Source organism: Vulpes lagopus, chromosome X, assembly GCF_018345385.1.
Source record: "Vulpes lagopus strain Blue_001 chromosome X, ASM1834538v1, whole genome shotgun sequence".
NCBI lineage: Eukaryota > Metazoa > Chordata > Mammalia > Carnivora > Canidae > Vulpes > Vulpes lagopus.
The window spans coordinates 31,083,869-31,102,463 of NC_054848.1; the positions used below are offsets into that span (position 1 = coordinate 31,083,869).

The window sequence follows — 18,595 nt, forward strand, 5'->3', positions numbered from 1 at the left end:
TCCATCTGTTTTTATTATATTTTCTATGTTCCAGATACATACCCATTCTAGGTGGGCATTCTTTGCTGTATAATATGTGTATCTTTTCCCACACTACAAACTGTGCTGGTGTTAATATACACTTTATGAATTTTTTGGTCATATAATAGTTTTTTCATCATAGTGAGTGAAATTGAGTAAGTTAAAGGAGGGTGCAATGAGTTATTGAAGTTCATTTCCACCTAGGGGTGATTGAAATGATCATCATTCCTTGGATTAATCAGAAAACTTGAGGGAGAAAATAAGAGTTTTTAGAATTGTTTAGATGAGGACAGAGGTTCTACTATAACAAACATTTGATCTTTCAGGAACTTGTAGAAGTTTCTGTAAGTGGTTATAATTTTTTACCCTGAAGTTTGCATTATTTTTTGACAATTGTTTCTGTATCTCTATCTAATGCTTTTATGTCTGGACTGATTCTATTTTGTCAAAAAGTGACCTTGGATAAAACTGTCTTTAGCTTCACTGTGGCCTCTTGGAGGCATCAGAGAAGATCTGGGTCTTCCCTGCTGTCTTTGCTGGAGAGGGAGTCTCTCACTTTCTTGGGCCTAAGATTCAGTCCCTTACTTGACTTTGACCTTCATTCCTTTCTATATCCTTGTGAATATGGCTGTGATATGATCCTTGACCTTTGGTGATTTTAAAAGATGGGTTTACTGTTTGCTTTGCTAATTGAATCTATGTTTGATGCATGTTTGAATATCAGTTTTGCCGATTGGAACCTTGGTATTAAGAGTCATTCTTTAACCAACAGCAACCATATGCAGTCCTGCACAGTAACTGGTTTTTTACTATTATAAACATGTTTATGAGGTTTCTCAAAATTTCATTTCTACATTTAATAGTGGTATTATAGATATGTATCTGGCTTTTAAAAAATATATGTTCTTTTTTATGTCTTATAGAGGAATTCACAGACTGTGCATTTCCTGACATATATTCTTTGGAGTTAGAGGAAGGCACATCCCTGGAATGTGGCATAGCATTTTCTCCCAAAGAGGTATGTTCAGCTTTCTATTACTCATATGACTGGAGAGTAGAGGAGTTAAGATAATCCTAACTCAGAAGCTATCAAAGATCACCTAAGCTCCTTTTGCTCTGGGTCTTTTTCTAACTTGTACGCATGGCTGAGTATATCTTTTAATTCAGTAAGGTGGTTGCTAGAAGTGCCTGGCTCATGCTTGCAGAGTATCTCAGGAGGTACAGAGAGCATAAACAAGGAAACTATGGTCTCAGTTCTGCTCTCTAGAGAATTCAAGATATGACACGTTATGAAGGACACTCGAGGCTAACTCAAAATCACTTATATTTGAGCCAGCATGTACTTTGTACTTATATTTAATGCTCTTGGAATCACGACCTGAAATTACCAGAGGATTTAAGAGGGGTTGCTGTGATACTGTTTTTTTTAATAGTGTCCCTCGATGTTTAATAATTTAAAAACAACAAACAAAAGAAAAGAAAACACCTTCCCTGGAATATGCCCAAGAGTGAGACGTACCATTGGCCAAGTTTCAGGGGCCATTTCTCATATGTTTTTCCTTCAGAGATTTTGCTACAAAAGTGCCAAGGAGAAAGCTTCTTGCTACCCATGATGTGGAAAGTCATGTTGCTGCATCCTCCTAAATAGGAATCAAATTTCTCTGTGACAATTAGAGTATAACATTCTTTTTAAAATTTTCTTTTAAAGATTTTATTTATTTATTCGTGAGAGACACACACACAGAGAGAGAGAGAGAGAGAGAGAGAGAGAGAGAAGGTCAGAGACACAGGCAGAGGGAGGAGCAGGCTCCATACAGGGAGCCCAATGTGGGACTTGATCCCAGGATCATGACCTGAGCCAAAGGTAGATGCTCAACCACTGAGCCACCCAGGCATCCCTAGAGTATAATATTCTTACACCAAAACACTTTATATATTCCAGCATAACTAGCATGAAGCCTTGTACCCAATAGGTAGAATAGAAAGAACTAAGTGAAAATAATAACACAGTAAGAGAGTGTATTGAATGCAAGGTACTGTCTATCCGTTCTTAGTCATGTCACTGAAATATAGTTTCCTGAAATTTAAATCTTATTTTAGGAACAACGATAGCTGTTACTTACCTTTCAGGAGGAAAAGATAAAAGAAATGTGAGGACATCTTTAGATTTAAGAAAATGCTGAAGAGCATTTTGCTTTTTTAAGTACATTGGTTGGGGTATGTTTTATGGATATTGTACACATGTGATTCACATGGAATGATATCGTCTACGGAGTTCACTGGTGTCTCTTCTAGCTGTAGGCAAACATAGTGCATGAGGTAGCAAAAGCTACTTTTCTGACATTAGAGAACATGAAAATTCTCATACACAATATTAAGTATACACAGTTGTATACTATATTATATTCGATTTCCATAGGTTTCATCTACATTAATGAACAATCATATTTAGATACTTTTAATTTTATTTATTTTGGAAAAAAATCTCTATTTTTTAATTGAAGTACAATTAGCATACAGTGTTATATTAGTTTCAGGTGTACAATATAATGATTCAGTAATTCTTTACATTACTCAGTATTCATCACTGTAAGTGTACTCTTAATCCCCATCACCTGTTTCATCCATCTGCCCACTCACTTCCCCTCTGCTAACCATCTCTTCTCTAGATAAATACTTTTTACCAAGGTTATCAAGAAGAGAGAGAACATTCTTTCTTTTTTTTTTTTTTTTTAAGCTTGCAAATATTTTACTTTGGCCTAATTTAGGCTATCAGATAATATCAGAGTACAAATATTATTTAGGTCTTCCTTTTATCTTTTCAGCAAAGGACTTTGAAGTGCATGAAATATTGTCAGAATATTTTTAATTTGTCTTTCTAATTCAGACAAAAAGTATAATCAACAAGTTACTTGCAGAGATTCAGGAGATGTTTTTCTTTTTACTTTTTACAGTAGTTTTTTCCAATTTTTATTTATTTATTTGACAGAGAGAGAGAGAGAGCAAGCATAAGCAGGGGGAGTGGCAGGCAGAGGGAAAGGGAGAAGCAGGCTCCCCAGCAAGCAGGGAGCCCAATGTGGGGCTGGATCCCAGGACCCTGGGATCATGACCCAAGCCAGAAGAAGACACTCAACTGACTGAGCCACCCAGATGCCCCTAATTTTTACAGTATTCTAATGTCTTCTCAACTCTCACATACCCTGACCATTTGCAAGTTTTGTCAGCATCAACTTATATTTTAATCGAACATGTCACTGAAACTCTCTTCCTGCTTCTTAAAATGGGAGTTTAGAAGAGGAGAAAGAAAAAAAAATAAGCAATAATAATCCCAATACTTAACAATGACCTCTGGTTATATTTAGGACTCTCTGTTTTTCTCCCTCTCCCTCTGTCTCTCTCCATACTTATATTTCTATAATTGTAATGAGATAATACTTTATGAATTATCTTTAACCAGCATTTTATTACTCAATGTATCAATTAAAATGTTATCGTTAACTTTTTGTGTCATTAAGTATTCTAAATGCAATCTAATTTTTTAGGAATGATCTATCCTATTATTTAGTGGCTATATCATGTTATACTCCCTTCACTAATCCTTCTTACTATACACTTAAGATATTTCCATTTTGGGGGCTTTATAAATGATACCGTGGGAAACATCCTTGTAGATAAATGTTTGATTTTGTATTTATTTTCATTATATATTTCTTGAAGGAGAATAGTTGGGTCAAACTCTATGTACATATTTTAGGCTGTTGATATGTTTTGCCAAATTGCTCTCCAAAAAAGTTATACCAGTTATACTAAATGCCAGTAACAGTGTAAAATGTTGCTCATTGTCTTTGTATAACTAGGCTGAATCAATTATATATGCATGCATGTATAATATTCTGACAATCTTATAGGTGAAAGATCATTTTAAATTGCATATCTTGAATTCCTCTTGCATAACAAACTACCCTACAACAGTAGTGATTTATTTGCTAACAATTTGGCCAGGTTGGTACTGTTAAAATTCTTTGAATTCTCTGGTAGGATAGGTGGCCTCTATTATTTTCTTTTTACACTATTATTGGCCAGTTTTCTGTTTTATTTTTCCTGATAAACTTTGGAAACATTTTCTCAAGTTTATAGCTATAAGTTCTATGGGGATTTTGATTTGCATTGCATTAAACTAATAAAATTACAAGGAAGTGATTTCTGTATAAAACTGAGCTTCCTATTCAGAAATAAGATAAGCCTTTTATTTTATTTATTATTTTTTAAAGATAAGTTTTTTTTTGAGAGAGAAAGAAAGAAAGAGCATGAGCTGGGGAAGGAGCAGAGGGAGAGCATCTTCAAGCAGACTCCCAACTGAGCACGGAGGCTGAGGAGGGGCTGAATCTCATGACCCATGAGATCATGACCTGAGCTGAAGGAAACCAAGAGTCAGATGCTCAAAGGACTGAGCCACCCAGGGACCCCAAGCCTTTTATTTTATTAAAATGTTTTATACTACTCAGCAAATTTTGAAACATTTTGAAGTAATTTTTCTATGTTTTGTGCTGTGTAAATGGTTTGGGTTTTATATATTTTATGCTCTTAAATTTCAAAAATAATGTTCGTGAGTTACATATAGTACTGTCTTTCTTGGGGTGCTTGGGTGGTTAAGTGTCCAACTCTTGATCTCAACTCAGGTCTTGACCTCAGGAATCGTGAGTTCCAGCCCCACACCAGGCTCCACACCAGGTATGGGGTCTGCTTAAAAAAAACAACAAAAAACTCCAACTGTCCTTCCTACTTTAAACATCAATTATTTTATTATTTGTTTTTTAAAAAGATTTTATTTATGTATTCATGAGAGACATAGAGAGAGAGAGAGGCAGAGACATAGGCAGAGGGAGAAGCAGGCTCTATGCAAGGAGCCTGATATGGGACTTGATCCCAGGACTCTGGGATCACACCCTGAGCTGAAGACAGATGCTCAACTGCTGAGCCACCCAGGTGTCCCAACTTCAATTAGTTTAAATTATCCTTCAATTTATTTTAGATTTTTCAGGAATACCGTAATAGACTGCAAATATTGTTGTCTCTTCCAATTAAATAATTATAATTTTTACCTGTTTTTCTTATATTATGTTGTTTAGAACTTCCAGAACAAAGTCACATTATTTTCTTGGCTTATCTTATTCCTACTTTTCTGTGAAGCAACATGTTTTAAGCTCATGTTCAAAATATTTTTCTAGTACTAATTTAATACAAATTTAATCCAAAATAGATACAGATTTTTTTACTTAGTTAAATATTTTATGCCATCAATCAAATTGATTCAAGGAGGAAAACAGTGTGATATAGTTCTACATTATATTTGTAACATTAGTATATTTTTTTGGTACCCATCAAATAATCACTAAGTATTCTATAAGTAAATTAAAATGTAGTGCATAAATCTGCACATTCATATTTGAGAACTTGTTCTGTTTTTTCTTTTGGATACTTAGAATTGAAATTAATGAGGAAAGGGTATGTGTATTTTAATTATTGTCACATATATCCACATTGCCACCATAGAACTTATTTCAATTTATATTTCCATTGATAATTATCATTCAACAAATACTTATTGAGCACCTACTAGCAACCCTGCAGTCTTCTGGACCTTGGGGTTATAGTAGAAAGCTTACATCCTAGTGTGGTACCATGCTGTCTTTTCTTCATATCTTCTTCTTTACACTGGGTATTATCATTTACCATTGTAAAGGACACATGTGACAAAAGTCCAATGTAACTGTTTTGTTTTGCTTTTTGTCACTTGTGCTTTCTGGTGTCATATCTAAGAAGCTATTTCCTAGCTCAAATCATAAAGATTTCTGTTTGCTTTTAAGAGTTTTATAGCATTACCTCTTATGTTTAGGTCTATGATCCATTTTGAATTATTTTTGTGTATGCTATAAGAATCTAATTTCATTCTTTTGCATGCAATGTCCATTTGTTCCAGGAGAATTTATTGAAAATATTATTTTACCACATCAAACTGCCTTGGCACCCTTGTCTATAGTCAGTTAAACATAAATATATGTGTTTATCTCTGGAGTTTCAATTCTGTTCCATTGATCTAGATGTCTTCACTCATTCCAATAACACAATGTCTTGATTAGTATAGTAAATTTTGTAGTAATTTTTGAAATTGGAAAATGTGAGTACACCAATTTTGTTCTTCTTCAGTAATATTTTTGGCTAATTTGTGTCCCAGGCACTTCCATATGAATTTTAGGATTACCTTGCCAATTACTGCAAAAAAAAAAATCCAGCTGGGATTTTTTTAAACAAAGATTTTATGTATTTATTTGAGTGAGAGAGAGAGAGAGAGCATAAATGAAGAGGAGGGACAGAGGGAGTGGGAGAAGCAGACTCTGAACTGAGCAGGGAGCCTGATGCAGGGTGATCCCAGAACCCTGGCATCATGAGCTGAGCTGAAGGCAGGTGCTTAACCAACTGAGCCACCCAGATCCACCCCCCCCCCCAGCTGGGATTTTGATAAGGATTGTGAAGAATCTATAGATCAATTTGAGGGGGTATTACCATCTTAACAATATTAAGTCTTCTAAGCCATGAACATGTGATGTTTTTGCATTGATTTAGGTTTTTAATTTCTTTCAACAATGTTTTGTAGTTTTCAGTGTACAAAGTTCCTATTTCTTTATTAATTTTATTTATAACATTTTAATGCTACTGTAAATGAGATTGTTTTCTTAATTTCATTTGCAAATTATTCATGTTAAGTGTATAGAAAAACAATTGATTTTAAACATTGATCTAGTATTTTGTAACCTTATTGAACTTATTCATTAGTTCTAGTAGTTTGTTAGTAAATTCCTTAGAATTTTCTATAAGAATATGCCTCCTGCAAATAGAGAAAATTTTACTTCCAATCTGGAAAATTGTTTTACTCCCTGAGTTTTCAATCTGGAAAGTTTTTTGTCCAATCTGGAAAATTTTTCCCCCAGACTTCCAGAACCACCAGTACAATGTGGTTTAGAAGTGGTGAGAGCAAACGTCTTAACTTGTTCCTGTTATTAGAAGGAAAGCATCAATCTTTCATCTTTAAATATGATGTTAACAATTTTTTTTGTAGATTCCTTTCTTCAGGTTAAGGAAGTTCTCTTCTATTCCTGGTTATTCTGATCATGGAAGAAATTTGGATTTTGTCAAACATTTTTGGCATCTATTTTAATGATCTTGATTTGTCCTCTATTAATATGATGCATTATTTTGATTGATTTCTATGTGTTAAACCAACTTTACATTTCTGGGATAAATCCTCCTTGATCATTATACTTGGAGTATAATCTTTTTTACATATTACTGCATCCAATTTCCTTTGTATTTTCTTGAGGGGTTTTGCATCTATGCTCATAAGGAATATTGATCTGTAGTTTCCTTCCTTCCCAAAGACAAATGTCTTTGTTTGGTTTTGGTATCAGGGTAATATTGACTTAGAATGAGGTGAGAAGTGTCCTCTCTTCTTCTATTTTTGAAAGAATTTATGAAGGATTGTATTGTAAATCTTTTTAAATTTAGTGCTATATTTCACCATTGAAATCATCTGGTCTTTGGCTTTCTTTTGTCATATTTATTTTAAACTACTAAGTCAATCTATTTGCTTGTTTTGGATCTATTCAAATTTTTTTCTTTTAAAAATTATAATCCTTTAATTGATAATTATATAGTACTTAGACTTTATAAAGTACTCATATATCTAATATCACTTTAGTTCCATGTGAATCCAATAAGACTAGCATTAAGACCTTAGATTTTTCCCCCCTTTTCTTTCTTTCTTTTTGTTTTTTTTTTAAGATTTTATTTATTTATTCATGAGAGACACAAAGAAGCAGAGAGAAGCAGAAACATGGACAGAGGGAGAAGCAGGCTTCCTGCAGGGAGTCCCACTGCAGGACTCAATCCCATGACCCCAGGATCATGCCCTAAGCTGAGGCAGATGCTCAACCACTGAGCCACCCAGGCGCCTCCTCCCCCTTTTCCCAGTCATAGAAGCCGATGCACAGTGAAGCTAACTGACTTGTCAAGGCTACCTGCTGGTGAATTGTACAGCTTGAATAATACAGTGTTATGTCCTCAACCTCCTGACCCACTGGACCCTAATGATACCATGTTAGGAATCCATACATGATGAAGAATAGTACATATTCCTTTAACCAATAGACACAAAACTTTTGTATCTATTCTTTAGGTTTATTAACTTTTTTCCTAGTCATAAGCACTCAAAATCTTCCATTTCATAAAGTTACACTCCTCTGAATTTCAATTACCACTTTACATGGTCTCTCTTCTGTTCCATTTTCCATATTCATAAGAAGAAATTACTTCCTTCTGGGATTAAATTTATTTGGGGGATAATTTCTAGATGCTTAACTCATTATATCTACAAGAGTATCTATAGAAGCAAATAAAGTAAGAACCCATAATACAATGGAAAAAAAGAAAAGAAATTGACGTTTGTCAGGAATTTGTAGAATATTGGGAAATGCCATCTTAAATATACATGTGTACAAGACAACTCAAAAAATTAATATCATGTCATTAGAGGTGGCATTATTTGATACAAAATATCTGTCATCCCAGTTGTTAAGCATGAGTAACAATTCTGTGTCAGATCAAATCATGGACAGACTTTAAAAAGTTTTTTCCATATATTCCTCTTCCTAAAAATATATAGCATCCAGAGCAAAAGGAGAGTTTCTCTTGTTTCTCATTCTTAAATTCTTTATTAGTATTACCTCTTAGACTTCATTTACAGATTTCATATGAGTTTCCACTGACTTATGTTCCACTTTAGATGGAGCCCATTTAATGTTGTTTCATTTCCTATTGTTCATTCTAAAATGACATGATGTTTCTTTAGTATTTATGTTTTCTCTTGGGAACTTTCTGTTTTGCTGTAATCAGTTCTCTGGCTTCCCTTCAGAAAACTAAGGCCAATGGGTCTCTCCTACTTTCCCCACTCCCTTTTACCTATATCTTAATAGTGGTTTCTAATACTTCTTCCAGGCAAGCTTCCCTGTTTTTTTTTTTAATTGAGATATAATTGACATATAACTTATATTAGTTTCAGGTGTACAGCATAATGATTTAATATGTGTGCATATTGTGAAATGATTACCACAATAGGTTTAGTTCACATCTGTGACCTCATGTAGTTGTTTTTTTCTTGTGATAAGATCTACTGTCTTAAAAAAAAAAAAAGATCTATCTTAGCAACTTTGAAGGATAACAATACAGTATTATTAACTATAGTCACCATCTGTACATTGTATCCCCAGGACTTATAACTGGAAGTTTGTATTTTTTGAACAATTTCACTCATTTAATGGTTGAAAGTGGTCAAATTTTCTGTTTCTTCTTCTTTTTTTTTTTTTTTTAATTTTTATTGGTGTTCAATTTACCAACATACAGAAAAACACCCAGTGCTCATCCCGTCAAGTGTCCACCTCAGTGCCCGTCACCCATTCCCCTCCAACACCCGCCCTCCTCCCCTTCCACTTTAGAAATTTTATCAAAGTTATCTAATTTGTTGGCATACAGTTATTCATGGTGTTCTTTTATTTTTATTTCTGTAGGATACGAAATAATGTTCTTTCTTTCTGACTTTATTTTATTTTAAAATTGAGTCATCTCTCTTTTCATCTTGGTCAGCCTGTCTAATGGTTTTGCCATTTTATTGATATTTCTAAGATTTAATTTTTGGTATAGTTGATTTTCTATACTGTTTTTGATTATTTCATATATTTCCCCTTTGTTGTTTATTGTTTACTTCCTTCTGCTTACTTTGAGTTTAGTTTGCTTTGCTTTTTTCCTTGTCTTTTTTTAAGGTGGAAGGTAAGGGTATTGAATTGAGATCTTATTTTTTTATATAGGTTTTAAAGCTATACTTTTCCCTTTAAGCATTGTTTTACCTGTATTCAAAAGTTTTGGTCTGTTGTGTTTAATTTGTTTAATTTCTGTTCAGCAAAGAGTTTTGCAATTTCTTTCTTTTCTTTTTTTTAAGATTTTATGTGTTTATTCATGAGAGACAAAGAGAGAGGCAGAGACACAGGCCAAGGGAGAAGCAGGCTCCCTGCAAGGAGCCCAACACGGGACTTGATCCTGGATCCCAGGATCACGCCCTGGGCCAAAGGCAGATGCTCAACCACTGAGCCACCCAGGCATCCCAAGTTTTGCAATTTCTTATATAAGTTTTTTCTTTGATCCATTTGTTATTTAGGATGTGTTGTTTAATTTCTACCTATTTGTGAATTTGCCAAATTTCCTTCTTTTATTGATTTCTCATATAATCCCATTGCAATTGGAGGCTATATTTTGTATTATTTAAATGTATTGAGGCTTGTTTTATTACAATCTATATAGATTATTTAGCTATGTTGAGGTAAATCTAAAACTACTCCTGAGTTGAAAATGATTGCATCTGGATTTGTATGTGTGTTTGTGCATGTATGTGTATTTGTATGTGTGCAAGTATATGATAGTGGAGGGAACAGAATGCTAATTTCTAAAATAAGCTATGTGGGATTATTTTGGTTTTATTTTTTCAAATCTGTACTCTTGTCATTTTGATAAAGACAATAACTCACAATAAAAAATAATCCTTTTGTGACAGGTTAATATTTTGAAGGATTATGTCTTTCTCCTAGTCAATGCCTGCATTCTGTATGTACATAGAACTATGCAAACACACACATACACACACACAGATATTCTTCAATAAGAAACTAAGGGAAAGAACAGAAAGAGGCAAATGATTTTGTATAGTAATTCAATCTATACATTTTCAAGTATGTTAAGATCAGTTTGTAAGTTTTCTTAATTAGTCTATGTTGTGATTTTATATTTTTATATAGTGGAAATATATAATTTGGTTTTTATGTTATCATTCATCCACAGAATTTTAACTTGAGGGATCCCTGGGTGGCGCAGCGGTTTGGCGCCTGCCTTTGGCCCAGGGCGCGATCCTGGAGACCCGGGATCGAATCCCACATCAGGCTCCCGGTGCATGGAGCCTGCTTCTCCCTCCGCCTGTGTCTCTGCCTCTCTCTCTCTCTCTGTGACTATCATAAATAAATAAAAAAAAATTAAAAAAAAAAAAGAATTTTAACTTGAGGGTCACTAAAAATTAGAAAAAGTACGTAATCCAATTTAAATTTGTTATATGACTTTTTTAGGATTCATATGTAATTTGGTATTTTCATCTTTTGAGTTCAATTACTATTTAACATTGTCAACAATTAAAAACTTGTTAATCTCTTTTTTTAATGTTTAGATTGTGGCTCTCCTAGGATTCTAAAAATTTGTTATAAAATTAAAATAAATTGTTATATATTTAGTTCTCTAGAGTGCCACAAATTCCTTAAGATTCTGAGTTGTTCTGCATTTACTAGATATTTTAAAGGGAGATTTACTTTGAGTATTGGAATGTAATTTAATCCAACAATGAGATGAACATTTTAAAAAACCCTTCAGCAATAGTATACCCTGTGAGGCTTTGTTCTATAAATTTGTGCCTATGAGGCAGATTTTTTATCTGGTTTCTAGTCATTTCACATATCCACCACGATGTTTATAACTAGCTGTAAGTTATCTTTCTGTGTGTGTGTGTGTGTGTGTGTGTGTGTGTAGTGTGTGTGTGTGTGTGTATAGATGTAAATAGTCAGTGGATACTCTCTTGGTTGACCCATATAGCAGGCAAATGTATAATCAGCAATAAAGAGCTTGATTTTTTAAAATATTTTATTTATTTATTCATGAGAGACACACACACAGAGAGAGAGAGAGAGAGAGAGAGAGGCAGAGACACAGGCAGAGGGAGAAGCAGGCTCCATGCAGGGATCCCGATGTGGGGCTCCATCCCCGGATTCCAGGATCATGCCCTGGGCCAAAGGTGGCGCTAAACCACTGAGCCACCTGGGCTACCCTGATTTTTTTTAAATTTAAATTTAGTTTGCCAACATATAGTATAACACCCAGTGCTCATCATATCACGTGCCCTCCTTACTGCCCATTACCCAATTACCCCATCACCCCCTTCTCTCCCACAACTCTTTGTTTCTCAGAGTCAAGAGTCTCTCATGGTTTGTCTTTCTCTCTAATTTTTCCCCATTCAGTTTTCCTCCACTTCCGTTATGGTCCCTTTCACTATTTTTTATATTCCACATATGAATGAAACCATATGATAATTGTCTTTCTTTGATTGATTTATTTCACTCAGCATAATACCCTCCAGTTCCATCCATGTCGATGTAAATGGAAGGTATTCATCCTTTCTAATGGCTGAGTAATATTACACTGTGTGTGTGTGTGTGTGTGTGTGTGTGTGTGTGTGTGTGTATACGTGTATTCTTTATCCATTTATCTGTTGAAGGACATCATAGCTCCTTCCACAATTTGGCTATTGTGGACATTACTGCTATGAACATTGGGGTGCTGGTGTCCTGTCATTTCACTACATCTGTATCTCTGGGGTAAATACCCAGTAGTGCAATTGCTGGGTCATAGGGTAGCTCTATTTTTAACTTCTCGAGGAATCTTCACACTTTTTTCCAGAGTGGCTGTACCAGATTGTATTCCTACCAATGGTGCAAGAGGTTTCCCCTTTCTCCACACCCTCACCAGCATTTGTTGTTTCCTGTCTTAATTTTAGCCATTCTCACTGGTGTAAAGTAGTATTTCACTGTGGTTTTGATTTGTATTTCCCTGATGACAAGTGATGTGGAACATTTTTTTCATATGCTTGTTGACCATGTGTAGGTCTTCTTTGGAGAAATGTCTGTTCATGTCTTCTGCCCATTCCTTGACTAGATTGTTTTTTGGGTGTTGATTTTGATAAGTTCTTTACAGATCTTGGATACTAGCCCTTTATCCGTTATATCATTTATAAATATCTTCTCCCATTCTGCAGGTTGTCTTTTAGTTTTGTTGACTGTTTCCTTTGCTGTGTAGAGCTTTTTATTTTGATGAAGTCCTAATAGTTCATTTTTGCTTTTGTTTCCCTTGCCTTTCTAGATGTGTTTTGCAAGAGTTCAAAAAGGTTGCTTCCTGTGTTCTACTCTAGGATTTTCGTGGATTCTTGTCTTACATTTATATCTTCCAACCATTTTGAGGTTATGTTTGTGTATGGTGTAAGAGAATGGTCCAGTTTCATTCTTCTGCATGTGGCTGTCCAATTTTCCCAACACCATTTATTGAAGAGACTTTTTTCCAGTGGATATTCTTCCCTGATTTGTCGGAGATGAGTTGACCATAGAGTTGATGGTCCATTTCTGGGTTCTCTATTCTGTTCTGTTGATCTATGTGTCTGTTTTTGTGCCAGTACCATGGTATCTTGATGATCACAGCTTTGTAATATAGCTTGTGGTCACAGGCATTGTGATGCCCCTAGTTTTGGTTTTCTTTTTCAACATTCTGGTTATTTGAGGTCTTTTCTGGTTCCATACAAATCTTAGGATTATTTGTTCCAAGTCTGTGAAGAAATTCCATGGTATTTTGATAGAGATTCCATTGAATGTGTAAATTGCTCTGGGTTGTACAAGGTTTGGATGCAATTAAAAATGCTAGTGGGAAATTATAGTTGTGTTTGGCATCTCTGACTAGAATGGTTTGTTTACACTGTCATTCAAGTTTCTCCTTTCCTTGTGGTCTACTCATATGTCTTTTGTCTTCTGAGTCAGTGTATAGAGTTGTACTTCCTTATATGATAGCCACTAGCTATGTTTGGATATTTAAACTTTAAAGTTAAATAAAATTAAAAATGCATTTCCTTTGTCAAAATAGCCACATTTCAAGTTCTCAGGATCCACACATGGCTGTTGGAAAGTGTAGAACATTTTGTCATCACAGAAGGTTGTATATGACAGAAGGTTGTATATGATAATAAGTATTTCCTGGTTTTTACTCTTAGTTTTCCTGCCTCTATGGCCCAGATTCTGCTCTGTGGCACAGGCTAATCTACAGTGGGTTGGTTGCTTTGAGGTTCTCATCTATCCTCCTCTATATTTGCCCTAAAGCTCTTGAAAATGAGGGAGAATTGTTAAATTTTTTCACTTTTTTCCTTTTTCTATCAACCTTTATCCTTTAAGGATATGCCACCTCTGAGTACACTTTTTGCTGTGGTTATTCTGGATTTATAATCATTCTTACAGGAAGCTAGTATGATCCTTGAAGGACTAAAAGAGAGGACATTTGAGTGACACCTGCACCATAAATATTTTTGTCTATCAGTACTGGCTGGAGGACTGAAATCTTCATCAGAATATAATTTTTCAATTCGAGGTATTCCTCTGTTTGAATGACACCAACTAGGAAAGTAATTAGTGTAGCACATATCACAAAACTTTCCAAGATTTCCCTCTTCATTAGATAGTTCAGTGGTTTCACAGTGATAGCCCTCATTTCCTTTTCTCCCTCTGTGTCACTGAGTTTCTGTATAAAGTGTTAAATCTTATATTCTTTCAGTTCTGTTGAGAGGATAAGATGTGAGTAGAGAAATCATTAACCTCTGAATTTTGCATTCTAAGTAATTACAGGGCTACTTTAGGTATAAACTCATTTTATGTAAATTGTCTGCAAAGATGTGAGTTATGAGAAAGCAAGTCTAGTATAATTTCCCACATACACGCAATTGGCAATTAGAGAAGGCAGAGAATGAATCTCTGCTCTGTGAATTCAGCACACAGTTTTAGAAAATATATATGTTCTGAGAGGAAAGAAGGTCTCACACTTAAAATCAAAGAGATAGTTAAGGGCTGAGATAAGTATATCAAATTATCTTGAGAATTACCAACGTTATCATCTACAACATCAGACATTCTCAAATGAAGCCCACAGTCATGCTTTGTGTTAAGCCTCTCTCACCACTCCCATCTTCTGCTCCTATCATTCCTGACTTTGGGACCAAGTGCTAGTTCCAGTGGCAGTCAAGATTCAGTACTCAGTGACTGTCAGAATTTTAACCCATCATGATCACACTTTACCTCAATCATCCCCCCAAGTGGAGCTCTCTGTGAATAGATTCTCATCCCCACTAGCTCTGAGCTCCCTCACATTTGGCTTTTTCCCCCTTCCTATTTGCCTTCTAGGATCCCTATATTTACATGTCTTCAGTGGTTTTTCGAGCTTCCTTTCCCTTCATAGTTTCTTCATATGATGAACATGGCTCTCTTTAGGGCACTGCTTCTTATGTAGCCTTTCCTTTGGGTCTGGGTGTGGCTCTAGAGGTGATACTTTCTGGAAGTCTTGCTCCCTGGGTGGATTTTTCTAGATGGTCTTTATCTGTTAAAAATGGCTGCTTCTTTGAACTTCATATTATATGAGTTTACCATTTTCCCTTACTCAGAGTAGTAATCTCTGGACATTGCTACAGCCAGTCTCATTGTATAGTCTATACTCTACTCCTCTAATTTTCTGAGTGATTTCAGTATTCATATGGAGATCCATCCAGAACCCTGGCCTCCCATTTCCTTGTCTTCAGGTTTCCATTGGTCCCTTCTTCCATTCCCCTCAGCTTCTTCCATTGGGAATCCACTTCCATCCATTCCAGTCAGATGAGGATAATGGTTTGGGAAATATATTTGACTTTAAAATATATATTTATATTATATGAAAAAACCTAGAACTTAAAGAATAAGATAGTAACCTAAAGATAATATAAATACCATTAAAATACATATGATAGTTAGTATTGATTTATATTAATACTCAAAGAAAAAAAACATAAACCAGAAGAGGAAACAAAGAAATGGGACAAAAATATAACTAGTTACTGATGATTAATAATGACAAATTCTAGGGGAAATCAAGTCAAGCAAAATTGTTTTAAGGACTGATATATGAAACCAGGTAGTATTTATACACGAAATATATCTTTATTCAATTTACTCTTTGACATCTGTGTATTGGTGTCATTGCAGAAATAGAATATCATGGGAATGAGTTGCTTGCTCTGATTTGTCAAAATAAATGAAACATTCATGAAAATAAAACAGGCTATAGTATTTTCTTGCTTCTATAATTCTGTTAGGAGAACAGTCTATTTTAAAAAGATTCTGTGACAAGAGATGGAATTCTCAGTGGTATGGCCAGTGTCTCAGTCTATTCAGGTGCTATAACAAAGTACCACAGACTGAGTAGTTTGTAAACAACACAAATTTATTTATCACAGTTTTGGATTCTGGAAGTCCAGGATCATGGCACCAGCAAGGTAGAGGAAGGTCCTCTTCTGGATTATAGAATCTTTGACATGTGCTCACATGGTGGAAGGAGTTAGGGATTTCCAGCAGTCTCTTTTATAAGGCACTGATCCCAATCATGCGGGCTCCACACTCATGGCTAAGGACCTCGTGAAGGCCCTACCTCCCAATACTATTATCTTTGGGGGTTAGGATTTTTACCTTTGATTGACTTCTCCCTCCTTTATTTTTAAGAATCTCTGCTTAATCTCTTTATTTTTAAGAAATAATTTATTGAGAGGAAATTTATATAACAAAATTAACCATTTTTAAAGTAAACAATTCAGTGGCATTTAGTGCCTTTACAGTATGGTATAACCATTCCTTCTGTCCCATTTCAAAACATTTCAAACACTACAAAGCACAACCCTTAACTTATTAAAGCAGTTTCTCCTCACCTCTCTTTCCACTAGCCACTGACAGCCACCAATCTGTATTCAATCTCTCTGGATCTATCTCTTCTGGATTATTTCATATGAAAAGAATTATACAATATGTGGCCATTTGCATGTGGGTTTTTTCACTTAGCACAATGTTTTGAGTTTTCATTTTTATTGTGGTAGAAAAAACATATAACATAAAATTTGACGACTATCTTAAGTGCTAAATTGTATCCATGTTGTGAAAGATCTCTAGAACTTTTTCATCTTGCAGATCTGAAACTCTATACCCATTTAAAAATAACTCCCTTTTGCCGTTTTCCTCCAAACCTGGGCAACCACCATTCTTCTTTATGTTTCTATAAAATTGACTACTTTAGATGCCTCATATAAGTGGGAGAGTAGTATTCGTCTTTTGGTGACTGAATTATTTCACTTAGCATAATATCCTCAAAAGATCAGGGGCAGCCCGGGTGACTCAGCAGTTTAGCACCACCTTCAGCCCAGGGCCTGATCCTGGAGACCAGGGATCGAGTCCCGCGTCGGGCTCCCTGCATGGAGCCTGCTTCTCCCTCTGCCTCTGCCTCTGCCTCTCTCTCTCTCCCTCTCTGTGTCTCTCATGAATAAATAAATAAGATCTTAAAAAAAAAAAGACCATTCATATAGCATATGACAGGATTTCGTTTATTCTTAAGCCAAAGCAATATTTATACTAGATTTTGTTTATCCATTCATCTGTCTATGGACATTTGTTTTGCATCTACTTCTCAGCTATTTTAAATAGTGCTATTATGGAAATGGATCTACAAATATCTTTTCAAGACCCTGCTTTCAGATCTTTTAAATATATACCTAGAAGTGAGATTGATAGATTAAATGGTAACTCTATATTTAATTTCCTAAAGAACCTCCATACTGTTTTCCATATGGTTAGCACTGTTTTACTCTCCCACCAATACTGTACAGTTGCTCCAGTTTCTCCACATTTACACCAACACTTACTATTTTCTGGATTTTTGATCACAGCCATGATAATGGGTGTGAGGTGATATCTTATTATGGTTTTGATTTGCATTCCTCTGATAATTATTGTTATCGAGTATCTTTTCAGATACTTTTTGACCATCTGTATATCATTTTTGGGGAAATACCCACTCAAGACCTTTGCCCTTTTTAAAATCGAATGATTATTTTCTTGTTGTCGAACTATAGTTCTTTATATATTCTGGTCATCAATCCTTTATCAAATGTATGGTTCGCAAATACTTTCATTTCACAGGTTGCCTTTTCACTCTGTTGATTGTTTACTTTGATGAACAGATATTTTGTGTTGGATATAGTCTCTTTCGTCTATTTTTCTTTTGTTGCCTGTACTTTCATGTCATATATAAGAAATCATTGCCAATTCTAATGTTATAAAGTTTTCCCCTAGGTTTTCTTCTTCAAGTTTTATAGTTTTAGGTCTACGTTTAGGTTTTTAATCCATTTTGAGTCAATTTGGTGTGTGGAATGAGATAAGAGCCTGTTGCCCTTATAAAAAATTAATTGCCTGTAGATGTATGTTTTGTTTCTGGACACTCTATTCCAGTTGTCTACATGTTTACTCTTATGCAAGTATCATACTGTTTTGATTACTGTAGCTTTATAATAAGTTTTGAAATTGAGAAGTATGAGTTTTCCACCTTCATCCTTTTTCCAGTTTGTTTTGGCTATTTGGAGCCTTACTATTATGAATTAAATGGTTAGCTTATCCAGTTTTGCAAAAATGGCCATCGGACTTCTGATAGGGATTGCTACGAATTGTAGATTGTTTAGTGTAGTACTGACATCTGAACAATACTAAATTTTTCAATCAATGAACATTGGATGTCTTTCCATTTTTGTAGAACTTCTTTTATTTCTTTCAACAATATTTTG

General features: G+C 34.8%; 1 protein-coding gene across 6 annotated transcripts in view; it reads left to right on the plus strand.

Annotated features, from left to right (window-relative positions):
• CFAP47 (cilia and flagella associated protein 47) overlaps positions 1-18,595 on the plus strand; it is a 492,283-nt gene that overhangs the window by 75,884 nt on the left and 397,804 nt on the right. For all 6 annotated transcript variants that reach the window (XM_041740236.1, XM_041740239.1, XM_041740237.1 and 3 more), the window contains one exon: positions 945-1,039. In XM_041740236.1, the coding sequence (XP_041596170.1) occupies positions 945-1,039 (95 nt within the window). The remainder of the gene's footprint in view (positions 1-944; positions 1,040-18,595) is intronic.